General features: G+C 40.3%; 1 protein-coding gene across 2 annotated transcripts; it reads right to left on the reverse strand.

The window, feature by feature from the left end:
• Positions 1–2,715: 2,715 nt before the first annotated feature.
• Positions 2,716–7,514, reverse strand: zfpl1 (zinc finger protein-like 1). 2 transcript variants are annotated; one of them, XM_085363532.1, is made up of 8 exons: positions 7,393–7,514; positions 6,047–6,161; positions 5,844–5,955; positions 5,488–5,681; positions 5,244–5,322; positions 4,938–5,123; positions 4,041–4,164; positions 2,716–3,950 (listed from the first exon to the last, which is right to left on the reverse strand). In XM_085363532.1, the coding sequence occupies exons 2-8, from the start codon at positions 6,146–6,148 to the stop codon at positions 3,764–3,766; spliced, it is 984 nt and encodes a 327-aa protein (XP_085219658.1). In that variant the 5' UTR covers positions 6,149–6,161; positions 7,393–7,514; the 3' UTR covers positions 2,716–3,763. The 2 variants fall into 2 exon arrangements, with proteins under 2 accessions (XP_085219658.1, XP_085219660.1); XM_085363534.1 differs by having other exon boundaries at positions 6,047–6,164.
• Between the last annotated feature and the right edge of the window lie 9,952 nt (positions 7,515–17,466).

Below are 17,466 nucleotides of genomic sequence, written 5' to 3' on the forward strand. Positions count from 1 at the left end.
GGTGGTGGGTGGGTATCAGATGTTATCTTCTTGTATCATACATTTCACAAAATGCTCTTTTTTGTCTGTTAATGTGTTAGAGATGGGGAAATGAAAATTCTTCTGTTAAAAAGGCCAAGCTAGCCTATAAAACTCACTCCAGATGTGAGAGTTCATTACAAAGACATTTTTACTGCCTACGATTGGCATCAGGAGTGCAGTGAAGTGCAGGAAAAGTGTGCAGCGTGTTAACAAGAAAGTGTGGACGTATTGATCAGGATGTCCCTATTATGTCAGTGCAATGGACAATCTAATAACTCAGAGTTACTGAGAAATACATTGAACTCCGATAGAGTGACAAAAACCATTAGACTTCACAAAGCAGTCAAGCGGTTATGTTAAACCACCAAAGAAAATTTTCATGTATCGAGTAACATGTTGGAGAATACAATCAAAATATTCTGGTGTATACCACAGAGCTGTGATCCGCTTTGTAATTTTTGCAACATGTGCATGTTGATAACTGCTGGCAGGTCTCCCCTCATCAATGTAACCGTGGCTCAGAACCACAGAAAATCAATAGCATGCACAATGGAAAGCTGGGAGAGTCAGATAATGCTCATGCGCATTGGTGGATATTTATAACACTAATATCTGCACAGGACTCAATAAATCAGGATGTGGCAAAGTTACATCACGCAATAAGTCACTGCAGGCAGAAATGAATGCTGTACTCTCCACGCTAAAAGACTGTGACTGTCCTTTTTCAAATACATTTAATTATTATAGCTTTTAAGTAAACTTTTTATGCAGGGAAAATATGACTGTTGAATGGGTATCTTGCCCTATCATGTGATGCAGGTTCACTTGGTACATCACATGAACAATCCAAAGCATGCCTTAAGGTCACTTCCTGAATCTCAGATCATTTTAATAATAAACAAACAGAAGTAATAAAGAGACTTTAAATGTGGTACAGTTCCTGGTGCCAGGTGTGCTGGTCTGAGTGTAGCTTAGGAACACCAAGCAAGGGAAGGGCCAATCACAAGTGAGTCACACAGGTGATTGCTGCCAGCTGTAGGGCCTGCTTCCTGCCTGACTTCCAGATCTGACTAATACTTTTGCTAGATAAAATGAAATGACAGATATTTTATGAGTAGTTTTAATAATTGTAAAGCTTTACTGTTTCTGTATTGGTGTGTTTTGTATTTATTAATTCATACATTACTTTTAATTGTAGGCAGAAAATGAGCAGAGCACTGGCTGCCTTTTATTTAAGGATTGTTTTAGACGCCATTCACAGAACTGACTTGTTTAGTAATTCTAGCGGCTGTATTTAGTGTAGATTTTTAATTCCTTGTTTGCTTCTAGGACTGCAGCTGGTGGTTGCCTCCAGTCACGGGAGTTGTTGCCATACAAGGAATTCAATGACTTTTGCGGTCATATAATTTCTTTGTATGTTTGTATGTTTCTAATAAATGGCCAGTTGTGGTCTGTTAATTGAAGCTCCTGCATCCTATTGCCATTTTCACATGAATATTTCATTGTTATTCATTTCCACATTGGCATTTCCCCACCCAGCCGTCTCCGGGGTTTACAGAGGATGTTCTGAAAAAAAGGGAGAATATCCAGTGAGTGGCAGCTCTCAGTGTTGTTGCAATGTTGAGACAATGTTGTTGCCAGAACAAAATGCCCAGACTGCTTTAAGTTGATAGGAAGGCAACAGTAACTCAGATAACCATGCATTACAAAGTATGCAGAACAGCATCTCTGAATGGAGAGCACATTGAACCTTGTAGCAGATGGGCTACAGAAGACCACATCAGGTGACACTTCTTTCCGCTAAGAAGAAGAAGAAACTGAAGCTACAATTTGCACAAGTTCACCAAAATTGGATAATAGAAGAGTGGAAAAACATAATAACAGCAATAATAAAAACATTGCCTATTCTAATGTCTTCTGCAACATTTACATGGTAGGGTGAGAATTTTGAAAAATGAAAGCATGGATCCATCCTGCCTTGTATCAACAGTTCAGGGTGATGAATTGTTTAAAGGTCACAGCCTGCATGAGTATTGTTGCTGACATGTCAGTGTCCTTTATGACCACAGTGTCCCCATGTCCTAATGGCTGCATTGTTGCTGATCTATGAAGTAAATATGAGCCAAATATCACAAAACCAGAGGAACGTAGTATTAGCAATGTGTTCCTAACAAAGTGGCCAGTGAGTGCGTGACGAGATGAGACTAAAAGGTTTAGTTAATATGATTCTGGATCTTTAAGCCCCAAATTGTAACTATTATGCTTTTGAGCACTGACTACTGTCATATGTACACAACTATTCAGGAAAACCCTGCATAAAGTATTTAATTAATAATAATACATTTTAAAACAGGGGAACTGGAAGTCTGTTCAGAGGCCAGACTCTGATCTTTAAGAGCAAAGTTAAACCAGCAGGGGGAGTTGAGTTAGAGTTGCTTGCAGTCACATGGTTTAGCACCGTGTATTCATCAGGCTTTGTCTACACCATGTAGGCCTGCCTGTATTTTTTTCCTAATGTATCAAGTCCAAGCATGCAGCTCCTTCAAAACATAATTCTAAAGCCCATGCATACTCCCTGTGGAAGAATTTAAAAAAAAAGAAGAAAAAAAAAGTATGATTTTAAATATATCCTGATTGAAAAACATGAAAACCTACTGAAATAAGATACAAACTCCAAAACCTTTCAAAGTCACCATTTATTAGAACAGATGTACTCTATATGTAGTGTTTTGTCACAGTGAGATACTGTAGAAGAGAAGACGCACTCCTGCAGGCTGCTGTCTGCCTGCAGTTGTTTTTTCCTTTCTTCCTGCTCTTTGAAGGCTGGAGAAATCATCCAGAAATGTTGTCATTTATGTGGGATCTTATTTACTCTTAAAATCACTGGTCTGCATCGCCAGCAGTCAGCAGGAGGTTCATTAAAACTGGGCAATAAGATAATAAATACGTTTGATATACGACACTATAAAGTGCAATATAACATCCCCTCTGAAGCTATACAAGTGGCATTTCAAACATAGCTCACGCATGATTTTTGTTGCGCACAGCAGAAGAATACATCACCATAAAATAAAATAAAAAATACTGCCTTTCTGGAGCATTTCTATTTAATGGCCAGTCAAAAAAACATCAGGAAAAAATGTACACACGGTATGTATGGAAAATCTAAAAGCAAAGCATTCAGTTTTCAGGAGTAATGCAGACACTTGTAAATAGTTGTGTATTATGTGTGGGGTACAACTCCAGTTATGAGGGCAACATTTTCTCAATGAGAGATTCACAACCCTCAAAAACAAACCTGTAACTGGAATCTGTTTACATCTGGGTAAAGGTGGCTTTTTTTTGTTACATTCTGGCATTTCTGCCAGCTTAAGATGTTCTTTCAACATCAACAGTGTTTAGTTTCTAGTAAACTTGAGGAAAAAGAAAAACAAAAAAGAGAAAATCAAATTATAGAGATCAGTGACAAATATTATACAAATACTGCCCCTCTTTATCAAAGCAACAGTTACCAAATCCTTTGCCAAAACACACCAAGCCTTGGTCACGTCCCCAGGTCCATGGCCCTGTGTAACAGAGAGAAATCAGGGATTGCCTCCACTATAAAGTACAGCCTCTTCCCAGTGGGTAAACAGCACCCTCTGGTGAGCTAACCCTATAATAGTAGTCCAGTTTCAGCTCTTTTTCTACACAGGCATACGTTGTGTAACGCATGAGAAAAAGAAGGGGTCACTGCATGTCATTAGTTTTTCCCCACACGGATGTTGGGGTTAAGAAGAGGATCTAAATTTGGGTCTGAGCCAGCCGACGCGCGTCCAAGTTTAGCCATGATGATTATCAACGTAAAGAATCCCAGAACTCCGACCAGCAGAAGCATGAAGACGCGCTGTTTCCAGGAAAGAGAGCTCCGCTTTCCACCAGTGCGGTTCCTGGAAAGATCACAAGAACATTCCCATATTATTTTCTGTCACAGCAAATAAAGAAGTCTCTGTCCCAAAATGCTGTCATATAATACTAACTTGAGTATTTGAGCAAACCAACTTAACGCTGGTCGCCGCCGATACTTGTCGTCATCAAAGTCGATCTGTGTCACAGAGCTGTGACCACCGTCCCGTGTGTCATAGACCTTTCTCGGTGATGACGCTGGAGGAAAGAAAAGGATCACGTCTCATCAAGAAAGGAAAACTGCTTTCATATTATATTTTGAGCTACTGAGTTCAATAAGGTTCTGGGCTCAAACCGATTAGCCAGCTAAGATCTTTTTATGTGGAATGTGCAGGTTCTCTCCAGGTACACTGGTGATTCTAAACCGGCTGTAGGTGGGAATGCGAGTGTGAATAGTTGGCTGTCTCTCTACTTTAGCGCTGCCATGGACTAGTGACCTGTTCAAGGTGTACCTGCTCATTTCACCCTGACAACCGACACAGGCTTCAGCTCCCCCCATGCAACCCTGAATTGGACAGCTGGAAGAAAATGGATGGATAGAGTTTTGACAGGAGAAATTTATGACACGTCCTCCAGCTGCTATCATGGCTGTCCCTGAGGACGCAGCACAGAGACGAATGGGGGAGAAATAACGGACAGGCATCTTGGCCCAATTTTGTAAATTTCAATTTCTTGGCCCAATTTAGGCATCAAGGTTGACGCACTGCTCCACAGCATCGTGGACTGTCACCACTAGAATCTTAATCATTGTCTGTACAAAGACATTTTAGGACAGCACTTGGGGAAACTTGGGGTTGAAGAGGTTGGGTATGGAAGTCAGATGGTGGTAAAAGGACTTATGTTTCATACCCTGAATGCATTTTGGCATTTATGAGAATGCTTATGAAAAGTTTAGCTTTGTTTGGCAAAAAAGGGTGGAAGGTCTAAGCAGAGAGTGGGAGCAGATTGGGAGGGCTTTCTGAGCACTGTACCTGTGTGTATTGTGATAGTGTCACCGGCGGTGCCAGTAGTAAAGTTGATCATAGAGTGCTCCTGCATGTTTGGATCCCCATTCTTATGAGGACCTCCAATGTCTCCCTGTTGTGGAGGTGAGATGTAATTAGATGGTGCGCTGCTGGTGTAAGAATGGCTGGGGTACATGTTGCTTTGTTCTTGTGCTGTAGAAACACACACAAAAAAAAAAAAGAGAGACAGCTGATCTGATCTGATGTTTGCTACTTTTATTACAAATGAAAACACTTCAAATAGAACGGAGAAGGAAACGGAGTAAGGCTTACAATCAAATGTTGACCAGTCTGCATAATCTGTGACATCATTAGATGCAGTCTCATCAAGGACCTGGACAGGCTCCTCAATCTGAGATAGTCAAACATCACTCGCTTCATTATCTCAGAGCATCACACGTGTAAACTTGATATTTAAATACAACCAGAAAATGCTAAGAATGGCTGTGTATGCTTTTTTACTTTATTGGTTTTCAGGATACAACGACGAAAGGGAGATTACACAACAACGACTTACCAGTGGCAGCCCCAAACCAGCTCTAGCCCAGTTAACAGATGACAACTGTTCCTTCAGCACATCAGCAACTGGGCTGGCCATGTTGGTAGGGGGGAAAACTGGACCCTGGCAGGTGGGACACTGGTATCCTGCTGGGGCCGTATGGAGGGGCAGTCGAGATGCCAGGTTATTAAGACATGCCCAGTGAAACACATCTGTGAGGGAAAAATAAAGTTTCACTTTGCAGAGATAGGATCAGAATCGTATTTATTTAAGCTATGAGCACAATTTTTTTTTTTTTTAAATATTCCATTAATCTTTGCTGTTCTGCTTACAATGAACTGCTGGAAAAGAAGGAAAAGAAACTTGAATCTCACCATAGCAGATTAGTCTGACAGTGTCCTGTGCAGCGAGCGGATTATTGCACAGAGTACAGTTGGGGTTGTAATCACTGTCCTGAAGCCATTGCAAATATGATTGCACAATACACTGAAGGAGAAAATGTTAAAAACAAAAAAGGTTACTGTGATGCTACAAGTTTTGCACAAATATGCGTGACACCATGCGTTCACCCACTAACCTTGTTGTGATTGGAGACAAGGCAATGCTCGCACACGTTCACACGGTGTTCGAAGCAGAATAAATTGGTCACTTTTCTCTTTGGACACTTGCAGAGACCCATGGCCACCTGCAATCTGCTGAGGACAAACAAGTAGTTTGTGTTGGACTCCAAAAAAAAGCATGAGCTCAGACTGAGGATCACAATTGTCATTTTGTAACTTCAAGGCTATACTCCATTTTACTATGAGCAGAAGCTACAAACATGAAGCATGCCTGTAAAACATGAGACTTTTAAAGGCTCACATTTAATCTAGTTATCCTGAGGTCAGCTGCACTTTAAATACAGCTTAGAGACAAAAAATGACAGAACTTTATTTGTTGATGTTTTCCTGACAGGAAATGTTTGACAAAATTCCTGACATTGAGTGTAGAAATCCTCCTGAATAACAAAAAAAAAGTAATAAGTCGGGTTTTAACTTATGTTGTGCTCAAGAAAATAAACCTATTCAACATCTGGCATGAAAAATATGTAATGGTTTTAATACAAATTTAATTTATAAAGAGCTAGCTTTGTCTGCTCTCTCAGTCACAAAGAGAAACATATATATTTGGTTTGAACCAAATATATTCCCCAAAGAATCTTTGTTTCCTCCTGGGATCAGGAGTTCCAAAGAACAGATCTTATGTTGATATGTTACAGTACTTCATACATAGTTCCATACAGAGTTACAAACGATGTTAGTATTGCAGGGGCTGAAGTAAACTTGACTTCAGCTTTTCTGAATTTAGAATTCTATTAAATATAAGTGACGTTTGCTGAGCGTTTTGCCCTAGCTAGGTGATAGTAAGTACAAAGGTTGAAGCATGGGTGGTCTTCATAACTACTTCGCTGATGTCATCCTGCTGTCATATCACAGTCAGCAAATGAACTGTCCCAAACAAACCTAACACTCTTTGGATATTATAACGCAGTTTAAAGGTTGGGGTTCTTCTGTCAACGTGCCACAATTTATATATGAGCAATATACCACTCAAACACGGCAACAGATGCTACTCATTGTATTTACTGTCAGTACTTTTCATTTCTTTATCTGTAATAGTTGCACGCAGTGTTTGGACGTGGGAACTTCCCATAAGTAATTCGGAAACCCAGCTGCTCAGCATCTACGTCTTTTTAGATATCAACTAACACGTCTTGACAGCTGTAACACCCGGCCACAGCTTAATTCTAACATTTAACTGAGCTAACAGCGGCTAGCTGCTAGCTCAACTGGAAGTTACCGGGTAAAGCAGCGTTAGCGAGCTAAACTAGCTAGCTGTTTGAGTTGACGAAGTTCAAATATAGACAATAATTACTGACGTTACCTATCAGACAGACATTAATCGAGTCGCTTTCGCTTTAGGTGATGTGGTACGCCTGTCATTTAAGCTTCCTTGCTGAATTCACATGGAAGGCGGCTCCAGAGGTTGTCATCAGTAAAACTGTTTCCTTCCTCCTTCTGTTTATGTGCCACGTCTCTTCCGCTTCTCTTTCTTCTTCGTGTGTTTTTGTAAACAAACCGATTGGCGTATACTGCCATCTGCTGCGTCGAAGCGCACAGGACTACCCTGTTAGAATGATTTGTAAAAAGCTGAATGTTGTCATATCGGTAATTAAATGTACTAAAGTGATAAGTATAAACCTTAGCATGAGCCATGCTTTGTTTTGTAAATCTGTTTCTAATCACAACCCTCTTTGGCGCTTATGCCAAACAGACATAAGTTACAGACCCTGGGCCAAATGTTGGCACTAGCCGACATGTTTTTTTCCTACTTCAAAAATTACTCATGATACAGAATACTTGGAGTATGGCATCTGAGATGTAGATTAAAAGCAGCGTTTTTCATGAAACGATAACACCATTATACCCCCCACCCAACCACCCACCCACCCACCCACACACACACACACACACACACACACACACACACACACACACACCTCCCTTTTGTTTCTCTTTCCCCTTTTCTCCTAGTCTGCTCTCCAGGGGCTTGTGTCTGACTGATGAAATAAATTTGTCTTCCCTTTCTATTTTCATAATACTGACTGTACAATTAAACTAATTATATAATTCAATCAATCGATAGATATCGATAGATAGATAGATAGATAGATAGATAGATAGATAGATAGATTTCCTGCATTTTCTATCAATTAGAAATCAGCTATAACGCCAGATAAAGACATTAACCTTTCATCATCAAACCAGGCTGCACAATATAGATTATCGCCCTATGTTTGTGCATGCATTTTTTGAATAGCTGATTAATGATTGTCTGTGCTCATTTACTCTTGTAGATCCCAGCGGTTTGAGCTTCAGTTTGGTTTAGTAATATATCATGAATGCAAATGGGAGTAAAGAAATACAGCAATAACAAACGTGCGTAGAATACTTGATCATTTCAGATGGACATCAGTTGCGAACAAAAAAAAACAATAAAAGAAAAGAAAAATCAGAGCTTCTGCTTTAAAAAGTAAAGCGACTTCACATCTTCCACATTGGCCACCATGACGGATCTCAATCCTGCCCTGACAAGCAGCTTTTAAATGCATGGTAATGACATCCCTGCGGGCATGATGCTGCCTGCTCATGCATAATAATGACTTTTTGTCTTTACAGATGCATGTATGCTTGCGTGTGTAAATGGGCATGGATGTATTTGAGAATGAGGATACAAATTGTTTCCTTCACAGTTCACTGCACATGTGAATTGCCTGCAGAGGGAAGCGTTGAGAGTAAAATGAGAAAATGAAAAGTCAAAAATAAAACTCCCCCAAAACAAACACAATGTAAAAAATGTCAAGGAAAGAGACTGGCATGTGCTGTATAAGGCTCAAGCCGCTATTCCTCATAGAATTGAAATGTCTTTTTTCTTTAAATTCTCACTTACAACTTAAGTTCTTCTAATTAATTTTAGTGAAATTGCATCAACAAGGAGATTAAAAAAGTGGAGCAGTTCACTCTCATCCACACACTTGTGTGTCTGGGTGGTTTTCTGAAGCAGCATTATTAAACAACTTTGGATACATGTGGGACTGTATCACCACGAGTGGCAAGCTGCATAATTCCTTCAAAATAAAAATATGAAAATGAGATTTAATGACTTTGTGCAAATGAGTATGGACTTGTAGTGCCCTTGCTGACAACCAGGGACGAGTATAAATCACTGACAGGGGGTATGAGGGCATGTGGAAAGGGCATTTGAAAAGATTGGAGCTATCAGATGGAAGGGAAATCTAAAGACAAATGACAGAGGCACTGGAGGACAAATCACCCCTGGAGCTGATGCAGCTCGGTCTGAAACAGCGAAAGAGCGTTTAGTTGGGCGAGGCTGGGGGACATTGATTGATCGAGTCTGGCAGTTATTGATCAGTTATCAGCCCTATCTTTGAGGGAAAGTGTTAAGACTCAGGCATAGCTTCTTTGATTTATCTGTGTCACTGTGAAGTTTTTGTGTTATTTTAAATATTTCTACATTTACATTACTAAAGAAATACTAATTAAGAAATCCAAACACCATTTAAATGAACAAATAGCTTTGTTTCAGCAGCGTGCATGGCAGGTTCAGGTCTGTAACGTGGAAGAGAAGATTTAATCATCAGAGCTCGAGATTTGTCACAGTTTCTTGGACCCTAGACAACAATTTTCTGTACACCAAATTATGACTGAACTATAAATCTAACCTTAATTGTAAGTCTTGCAGCTGCACTGTGGAATAGAAACAAATCCACATATTAAAAATAAACTCTGTGTGTTCCTGCAGATAACACAGAGTTTTTTTTAGATTGTGAATAACACACTGTGTGGCCGATTGCACAGTGGTGCAGTGGTTAGCACTGTCACCTCACAGCAAAAAGGTCTTGGCTTCAAATCCACTGGTGGGCTGGAGCCTCTCTGTGTAGAGTTTTCATGTTTATCCCGAGCCTGCATGGCTCCGACTTCCTCCCACTGCTCAAAGACTTGCATGTTAGGTTAATTGCAGGTTCTGCACCGTCTGTAGGCGTGAGCGTGAATGGTTGTCTGTCTCTGTGTATTAGCCCCATAAATCTTGATCTTTCCAGGATGTACCCCACCTCTTGCCCTATCCTCCTGAGACCCAAGCCAATTTTTGTTTGTTGTTTGCAATGTTAATTTCTCTTCATTCAGTTGTATTTGATAAGTATAAAAACCAAGAATAAGTTTTAAAAAGTAATTTAAAAAATAAAAATGAACCAAAAGTAAAGACACTATGAGTATAAAACACTTTATTGAGCAGAATCAAGTACAGTTCTGTGCAAAAGTTTTGAGCCACCCCTCATTTCTTTATATTTTGCAAAGAAATGGAAAAATATGCAGCTATTTATTAAAGCATGTGAAAAGCACATATGGAAATGTAATATATATGATAAAAACAGAATTTGTACAATTCTAATGAACTTGAAAGTCAATATTTAATATGACCACTCTTCAACACAGTCTGAACTCTCTTAGGCAGCTTTCTTGTCATTTCTTTAAGTAGGCTTCAGGATGATTATTGAGCATGCATCAGGATACGAGGCTTCAGGAATACTTTTCCAGGCTTCTTGAGGGGAATTCAAAGCTCTTCTTTGGATGTTGGCTGCCTTTTGTTCTGTTCTCTGTCAGTATGATCCCACGCTGCTTCAGTAAAATTAAGGTCAGACCTCTGGGGAAGTCAGTCCATGACTAATAGTGTTCCAAAGTGTGTTTTTCTATTAAGGTATGTGTTTGGGTTCATTGTCATGCTGGAAAATTAGCCATTCAGGCTTTGCAAACAGACACTTTTCAGATGGCATTGCATGGTGGATCAAAATAAAATGGCACTTTCCTACATTCATAATTCCATCAATTTGTTAAGATTCCCAGTTCCACTGGTTGAACTGCAGCCACAAACCAAGACAGTCTCCAACACGTTTTACAGATGACTGTACACACTCACTGCTGTACATCCAGTCTTCCTGTACGGGTGGCTGTAGCTCAGGTGGCAGAGCAGGTCAGCCACTAATCAGAAAGTCGGTGGTTCGATCCCAGGCTGCCTCCTAGCTGCATGCCAAATATCCTTGGGCAAGATACTAACCCCATGTTTGCCTACTGGTGGTGGTCAGAGGGCCCGGTGGCGCCTGTGTCCGGCAGCCTCGCCTCTGTCAGTGCGCCCCAGGGCAGCTGTGGCTACAATGTAGCTTGCCATCGCCAGTGTGTGAATGTGTGTGTGAATGGGTGAATGACTGAATGTAGTGTGAAGCGCTTTGGGGTCCTTAGGGACTAGAAAAGCGCTATACAAATGCAGGCCATTTACCATTTACAGTCCAGTTCTTGTGTAATTTGGCTACTTAAACTTCTTGACAGACACCCTTCCACTGGGACCATTTCTGTCGAGGCCCACATGCACCTTCCAGGTCTTTGCTTGATCTTTGTCATTTTGTTTCTTATGTGCATGACTTTCAGATACTGTTGATCTGCTGTAGATTAGTTATTTAGACCTGGCTCTCCCACTTTTGTCCTCAGATTTTGTTAAGGACACATTACACAACACGCTGAGATGTGCTAACTGCTGTACCTGTAGAACTATTGCTAAAGGCCACTATAAAACATTACAAGAATGTCTGAAGGAAAAAAAACTATAAAGAAATGAAAGGTGACTCAACACAATGCTGTAATCTTATGTAAAACCTTTTCCATTAGGAAACAATTTCCCACATGCTCTGTTTATGAAAGACATGCAAATGAAATCCTTCCAGTGATGTGAAGTTGGACATTCAGGATATTTAAAGGTAAATGTTTGTACATGTGAATATATGAATATGTTGTATAATAGATGATATAAACCACTGCAAACTACCATCCATTTGAAAACATAGATTTAAGCTTGTGAATAAAAAGAATGCAAACATTATTGGCTGAGCAAATTTAACTTTACTGAATTGAATTCAATTTTGTGTCAATGCGCGGTTGTTTTTGTTCCTCTTGAAGCATTCCAGCAAATCCAAAATAAAAACAATCCTGTTTACCCCATTTCTGAGTTTGAGCTATATGTTTGCATTTCCCAATGCGATGTATCTGTTTGCATGTGCTTGTATTTTCTCTGTGTGCGCGTGATTAGTGAAAATGACGCAAAATCGAATCCATGGTCACATAATCACATCATCTAATTCAGAACATAATTGCACTCTGGATACTGTTACTTTATCAGGACGGCAGCTCAGAAGCAAATCCATCAGGCTTTGCTCTGAATGAAATTGGACTGACTGATTGATTTATGTATGTCAAGTGAAGGGCAAAGAGATGGACACAAAGAAACCGCAGAGTGTGAGGGAGTGGGTCGGGGGAGGGGAGTCGCAGATATATGGATGAAGCACGGGCCCCTGATGAGGGAAGGAGAGGATTGAACCTGACAGAGACAAATGGAGTGTGAGAGACAAAGAAATTTAGACATATGCCTGCTGACCTTAAACCTTTTTTTCCCCCCAAACTAATCAATAAAGGGAAATGCATGTGTTTGAATGTGTGTGTGCTGTTTGGAGGGAGGGGATGGAGGTTCTGTCTGTGCTCTTCTCAATAAAGCAGCAGAGCGACAGTGACATTACTTCAACCCTGCCTGACTCTTCCCCGGCCCTTTAACCTTTGCACATGCCTCTATTTAATTTTGGACCCGGTAATCTTATAAAAGACGGAGAGGTCCCAAGCACTTAGACTGTTCTCATCACTGAGCTGAGTGAGGAAAGTAGGAAATGTAGAACATCACTACTGCAAAAATGACTCAGGCCAGGCGTGTAATGCATATACTAAGACTGCACAAATCCTTCCCATGTGTTTAATGCAGTTTAGCAAATAGAGCACTTTATTGAGCAAAATCATTGCAAAGAACAAATAAAAATGGACGGTTTAATATTGTGTGATTCTTTCTTTTTCTTTGCCTGGCTGCTCGACATTCTCTCCCACTCACTGACAGTGAAGAAAACACACAGAGGCTGACAGAGAAAAGACATTTTCCAAGGAGTAATCTTTTTTGACAGATGCCTGCTGCATTCTCTATACTGCTCTGAGCAGCAGCAAATTCCTCAGAGTTCCATGTATCAGCTAAAAAAGCAATGTTTTTCACCAAGGAATCTCTCATCAGCACTATTATTACCCCCACCATCACCAGCAGTGTTTAGGAGGAAAAAAAACCTCATCTTCAACCAATTAAAGGAACACCAGCACTACGCAAATCCAGAGTGCAACATTGGCATATTGCACCACATTATGCAGATCTCTTTAAATAGCAGATAAAAGCAGAGATGTTGGCTCTGCAGGTAAATACAGAGAAACTCTGTGAAATCAAGATAAGACACAAGGAAAGCAGCCTGGATCTGACAAAGTAAAGGCTGATGTTTGGACAGAGAGCGTGTAAAGATTAAGTGCCCTGGCTGAAGGGGAGTGGAGGTGTGCAGAGGACCAAGGTACCCTCCCCATCCCGGCTCTCAGCTGTTATTGGTTCTCTGAATAGCCTGTAATCACCATTAAAGTCTCAAAGGGCTCAGCTTTATGAGACAGTAAATTAAATTGACACTCCTCGGTGGGAGATCCTGGTGAGCATGCGATAAAGCTTGAGGCACTTGTGATGGACAAGAAATGCTAGAGGCCTTGAGCAGGATGTCACAAAATGTCACAAAGACCTGATTATGGCATGATGATAAATTGGCAGCTCATCACCACACCGATGTCTGTGACACATCAAGCGACTTACCTGGCAAGAATTGACAGTAAGGTACTTGATTTCTAGTATTTTCACACTGGAGTTATACAAGTTGAGGCCCACAAAGAACACAGGGTGTACAGAAGCTTAGAAAAACGGACCAGAGTTCCTACGCCAGGCCAGATGACTTACATATCATATCTCTGTATCCAGCTGTTGACGACTGAAGTTGAAAAGAGTATCTTATGTTGCTAGAACTCTGGTTAAGAAGTCCATCACTTCTTCCAAAGATTTTTTTGCACCATAAAATGTAGTGAATATATCTTTGAAGAACGCCATTAAAAGTTGGCTTTGAAATCCTTTGTTCAGCCATTTTTTCCTTTTCCACTGAGACAGACAGATGGCCGTCCTTTTTACTGAGACAGAATTACTCAGTGATGTCTGATTATACTGTTGCCTAAGGGCTGTGCTGCCTCATTCTCTGGAAACTTGTGTGCTTGACCTGCTATTAGCATCCTCTGCTCACCACTGGGCTGAATGTTTGAACCCAGTCTATCAAATCCTGCACCACAAATGTTGTTTATTCTTGGAGAAGAAGCAGAGTGTTGTTGTTACACTTATCATATTTTGAGATAGGAGGAGAATGCGGGATTTTGATTCATGTTATGACCTAGCATCAACCTCCAGACCTGAAAAATGAAGCCAACACAGAAGTGCCAAAAACATACTGTGGAGGAAATGAATGAAGGAATTCATTATCTGATCCTCAGCTGAAGAGTTTCTCTCTCTTAAAAAGAAATGAATAGTCTCTAATGTTTTATTGTAGTTTTGTTCTAATAGGGAGACACAGAATATCAACCAAAACGTTTGAAAAACTCAATACATAAAATTTATGAATTGATTTGCATTTCATTGAGTGAAGTAAGTATTTGATCCCCAGGCTGGAGATGTTTTATATGTTGGTTTGCACACGTCTCAGGACAGATTTTGGTCCACTCCTCTTTACAGAAACTCTCTAAATCCAGCACATTTCCTGGCTGCTGCTTGAAGCTTCACAGATTTTCTATAAGACTGAGGTCTGAAGACTGGCTACCACTTCATGACCTTAATGTGCTTCTTCTTTAGCCACTTCTTTGTGGTCTTGGCTGTATATTTGGTGTCATTGTTATACTGGAAGACCCATCAACAACCGATCTTCAGTGTTCTGGCTGAAGGAAAGGGCTTCAAGTACAGTACATCCAAGATTTCACAGTACCATGTCCGTCCTTTGGCACCTCAATGCGGTGAAGTCATCCTGTACCCTTGGCAGAAAAACAGTCCCAAAGCATAATGTTTCCACCTCTGTGCTAGACTGTGGGGATGATGCTCTTTGGGTCATACTCACAAAGAGCTCGATTTTGATTTCATCTGGCCACAGCACTTTCTCCCAAACCTACTCTGAATCATTTAGATGTTCACTGGCAAACGTAAGACGGGCCTGTGCATCTGCCTGGTTGAGCAGAGTGCTGCATGATTTTAATACATCATGTTACCAGTGTCTGTCTGTGAGCCGATGAGGGATCTGTGACTTACTGTAATCAATATCAAATTGCACTTAACCGTTCAATATGAAAGCACAGTTAACAGTGATTGTTAACTGTTCATATTGAACGGTTAAGTGCAATTAAGTGCAGCCACACCTTCTGTTGATGAGAAAAATAAAGACTAATGGATACGAGTCAAACCTGAGAAGAGAGAGTTTTTCTTTTTTTTTTTTTTTTTTTTGCACAGCTGGTGTCAGTGATTTAATGAGTATAATGGATATGTTCATTTAGAGCAAAATTAGGTGAATCATTAAAGTGATGTGTCAGTATCTTCGAGGTGCTTGATCAGAATGGCTTTGTTGACAATATCAGAGCACCACTCAAGTCTCAAATAATTAAAACTGAACACTCCCCTGGATGTGTCATGGATTGATAATAACTCATGATAAAAAAGGTAAGTAGTCACTGTCAATTTGTCACAACTGTTTCTCTGACTCATGGCCAAAAGATAAAACTGACAGACAGACCTTCCTAAATGTTGGTAAGGCCGTCTACAGAACCAGATAAAGCTTTTCAGCTCCTGAGGCTATTATACTTTCTTCTTACCGCAGCAGAGAAACACCCACTGCCAAAATGTTTCAGCCCACACTACACTCTTTGTTACGGCTGTATCTTTAAATATAAATGTGACAGCCAAACATGAATTATATCTCAGTGTATGAAAATGTATGTAGCAAGAAAGAAAGTAGATATTTACACGTGGTTGTATAATGATGACTTTGATGGTTAAAGGGAACAGAATGGTGTTAAGAGCTGGGCTGACATGGAAATGTCCATCACACTGAAAGCAACTGGGAGGCTGTACTGTAGAAACTGACATTTGATTTAGCAAAAGAGTTACTTCCTGTTTGTGTGACACTATGTGTTGTATCAAAATAACATTTGCCTTTTATTTGAGCTATAAAAGTGTTAAGGGATGAGCTGAATGTCATAAGTCAAGAAAAATAACTATTGATAGCTACTGAGCAAACTGCATCACATGGCCTTTGAGTTCAAATACTAAGGTACTTAGAAGACACCACGACACATCAACTTTATTACAATAGTAGATTATTAATACCAGTTTCAGCCAAGGTACAAGTCACTCATTCAGTATGACAGATGTGCCTCTATGGCCTTCAGTAAAAGCCACGAGGTAACTGCATCTTGATCTCTCTTTCTCCCTTTTCAGCTTCAGAATATCTCATATCCCAGTCCTGGTCTGGGATCAGACCGGGGATTTTAGAGAAACCATCTGCTCTTTAGGGGCGTACAATTGGAGTCCAGCAATTCCCATAAAGCTGGGATGCTGTGTGAAATTTGAATAGAAACAGAATTCAAATCTCTTAAACCAATTTTTAAATTCACCTTAGAACATAGAAAGCATATCAAAAGTTTAAAATAAGACATTTCCCTATTTCATGAAAATAAACTTCAGAGTGACTTTTTTGAACTCACTTTTGTAGAAGTCACTTGGATGCGCAATGAAACGTTTCTCCCACTGAAAACGCTACATCCAGTTGAACAGAATCAACTTTTTTGGGGTCAGTGATACGACTGGGTATAAAAAGAGCATCCCAGAAGTAAAGATAGGCAGGGGTTCATCAAACTGCAAAAAAATGTGTCTACAAATTGTGGAAGAGATTCAGAATAATGTTCCTCAATGTAAAACTGTGAAATTTGATATCTCATCATCTACAGTGCATAATATGATCAAAAGATTCAAAGAATATGGAGAAATCTACATTCACAAGTGACAGAGCCAAAGATCAATAATGGACACCTGTAATCTTCAGGCCTCCGGTGGTACTGCTTTAAAAACAGGAATGATTCTGTCACTGAAATCACTGCATCCCTGTCTGTGAATACAGCTCGCAGTGCCATCCACAAATGAAGGTTAAAGCTCTGTGATGCAAAGAAAAAGCCATATGTCTATGTGATCCAGAAAGGCTGTTGTCTTCCCTGGGCCAAAGCTCGTTTAAAATGGATTGTGGCACAGTGGAAAACTGTTCTGTAGCCATACGGCTCTGGACTAAAGAAGAGAGGGACCATCTGGCTTGTTATCAGCATTCAGCTGAAAACCCAGCATCTTTGATGGTATGGGGGTGCATCAGTGCCTGTGGTACTGGCAGCTGGAAAGGCACCATCAGTGTTTAAAGATACA

Source organism: Diplotaxodon limnothrissa, linkage group LG10 (genome assembly GCF_057381915.1).
Source record: "Diplotaxodon limnothrissa isolate DT_005_m linkage group LG10, D_limnothrissa_male_GT1.1, whole genome shotgun sequence".
Taxonomy (NCBI): Eukaryota; Metazoa; Chordata; class Actinopteri; order Cichliformes; family Cichlidae; genus Diplotaxodon; species Diplotaxodon limnothrissa.

Coding starts and splice junctions, on each gene's coding strand:
- zfpl1 (XM_085363532.1), bottom strand. CDS start 6,148: ATGGGTCTCTGCAAGTGTCCAAAGAGAAAAGTGACCAATTTATTCTGC. Junction 4,165..4,937: donor CACTATCACAATACACACAG/GTACAGTGCTCA, acceptor TCTTTCCTCCAG/CGTCATCACCGAGAAAGGTC. Junction 3,951..4,040: donor TGGTTTGCTCAAATACTCAA/GTTAGTATTATA, acceptor TGATCTTTCCAG/GAACCGCACTGGTGGAAAGC.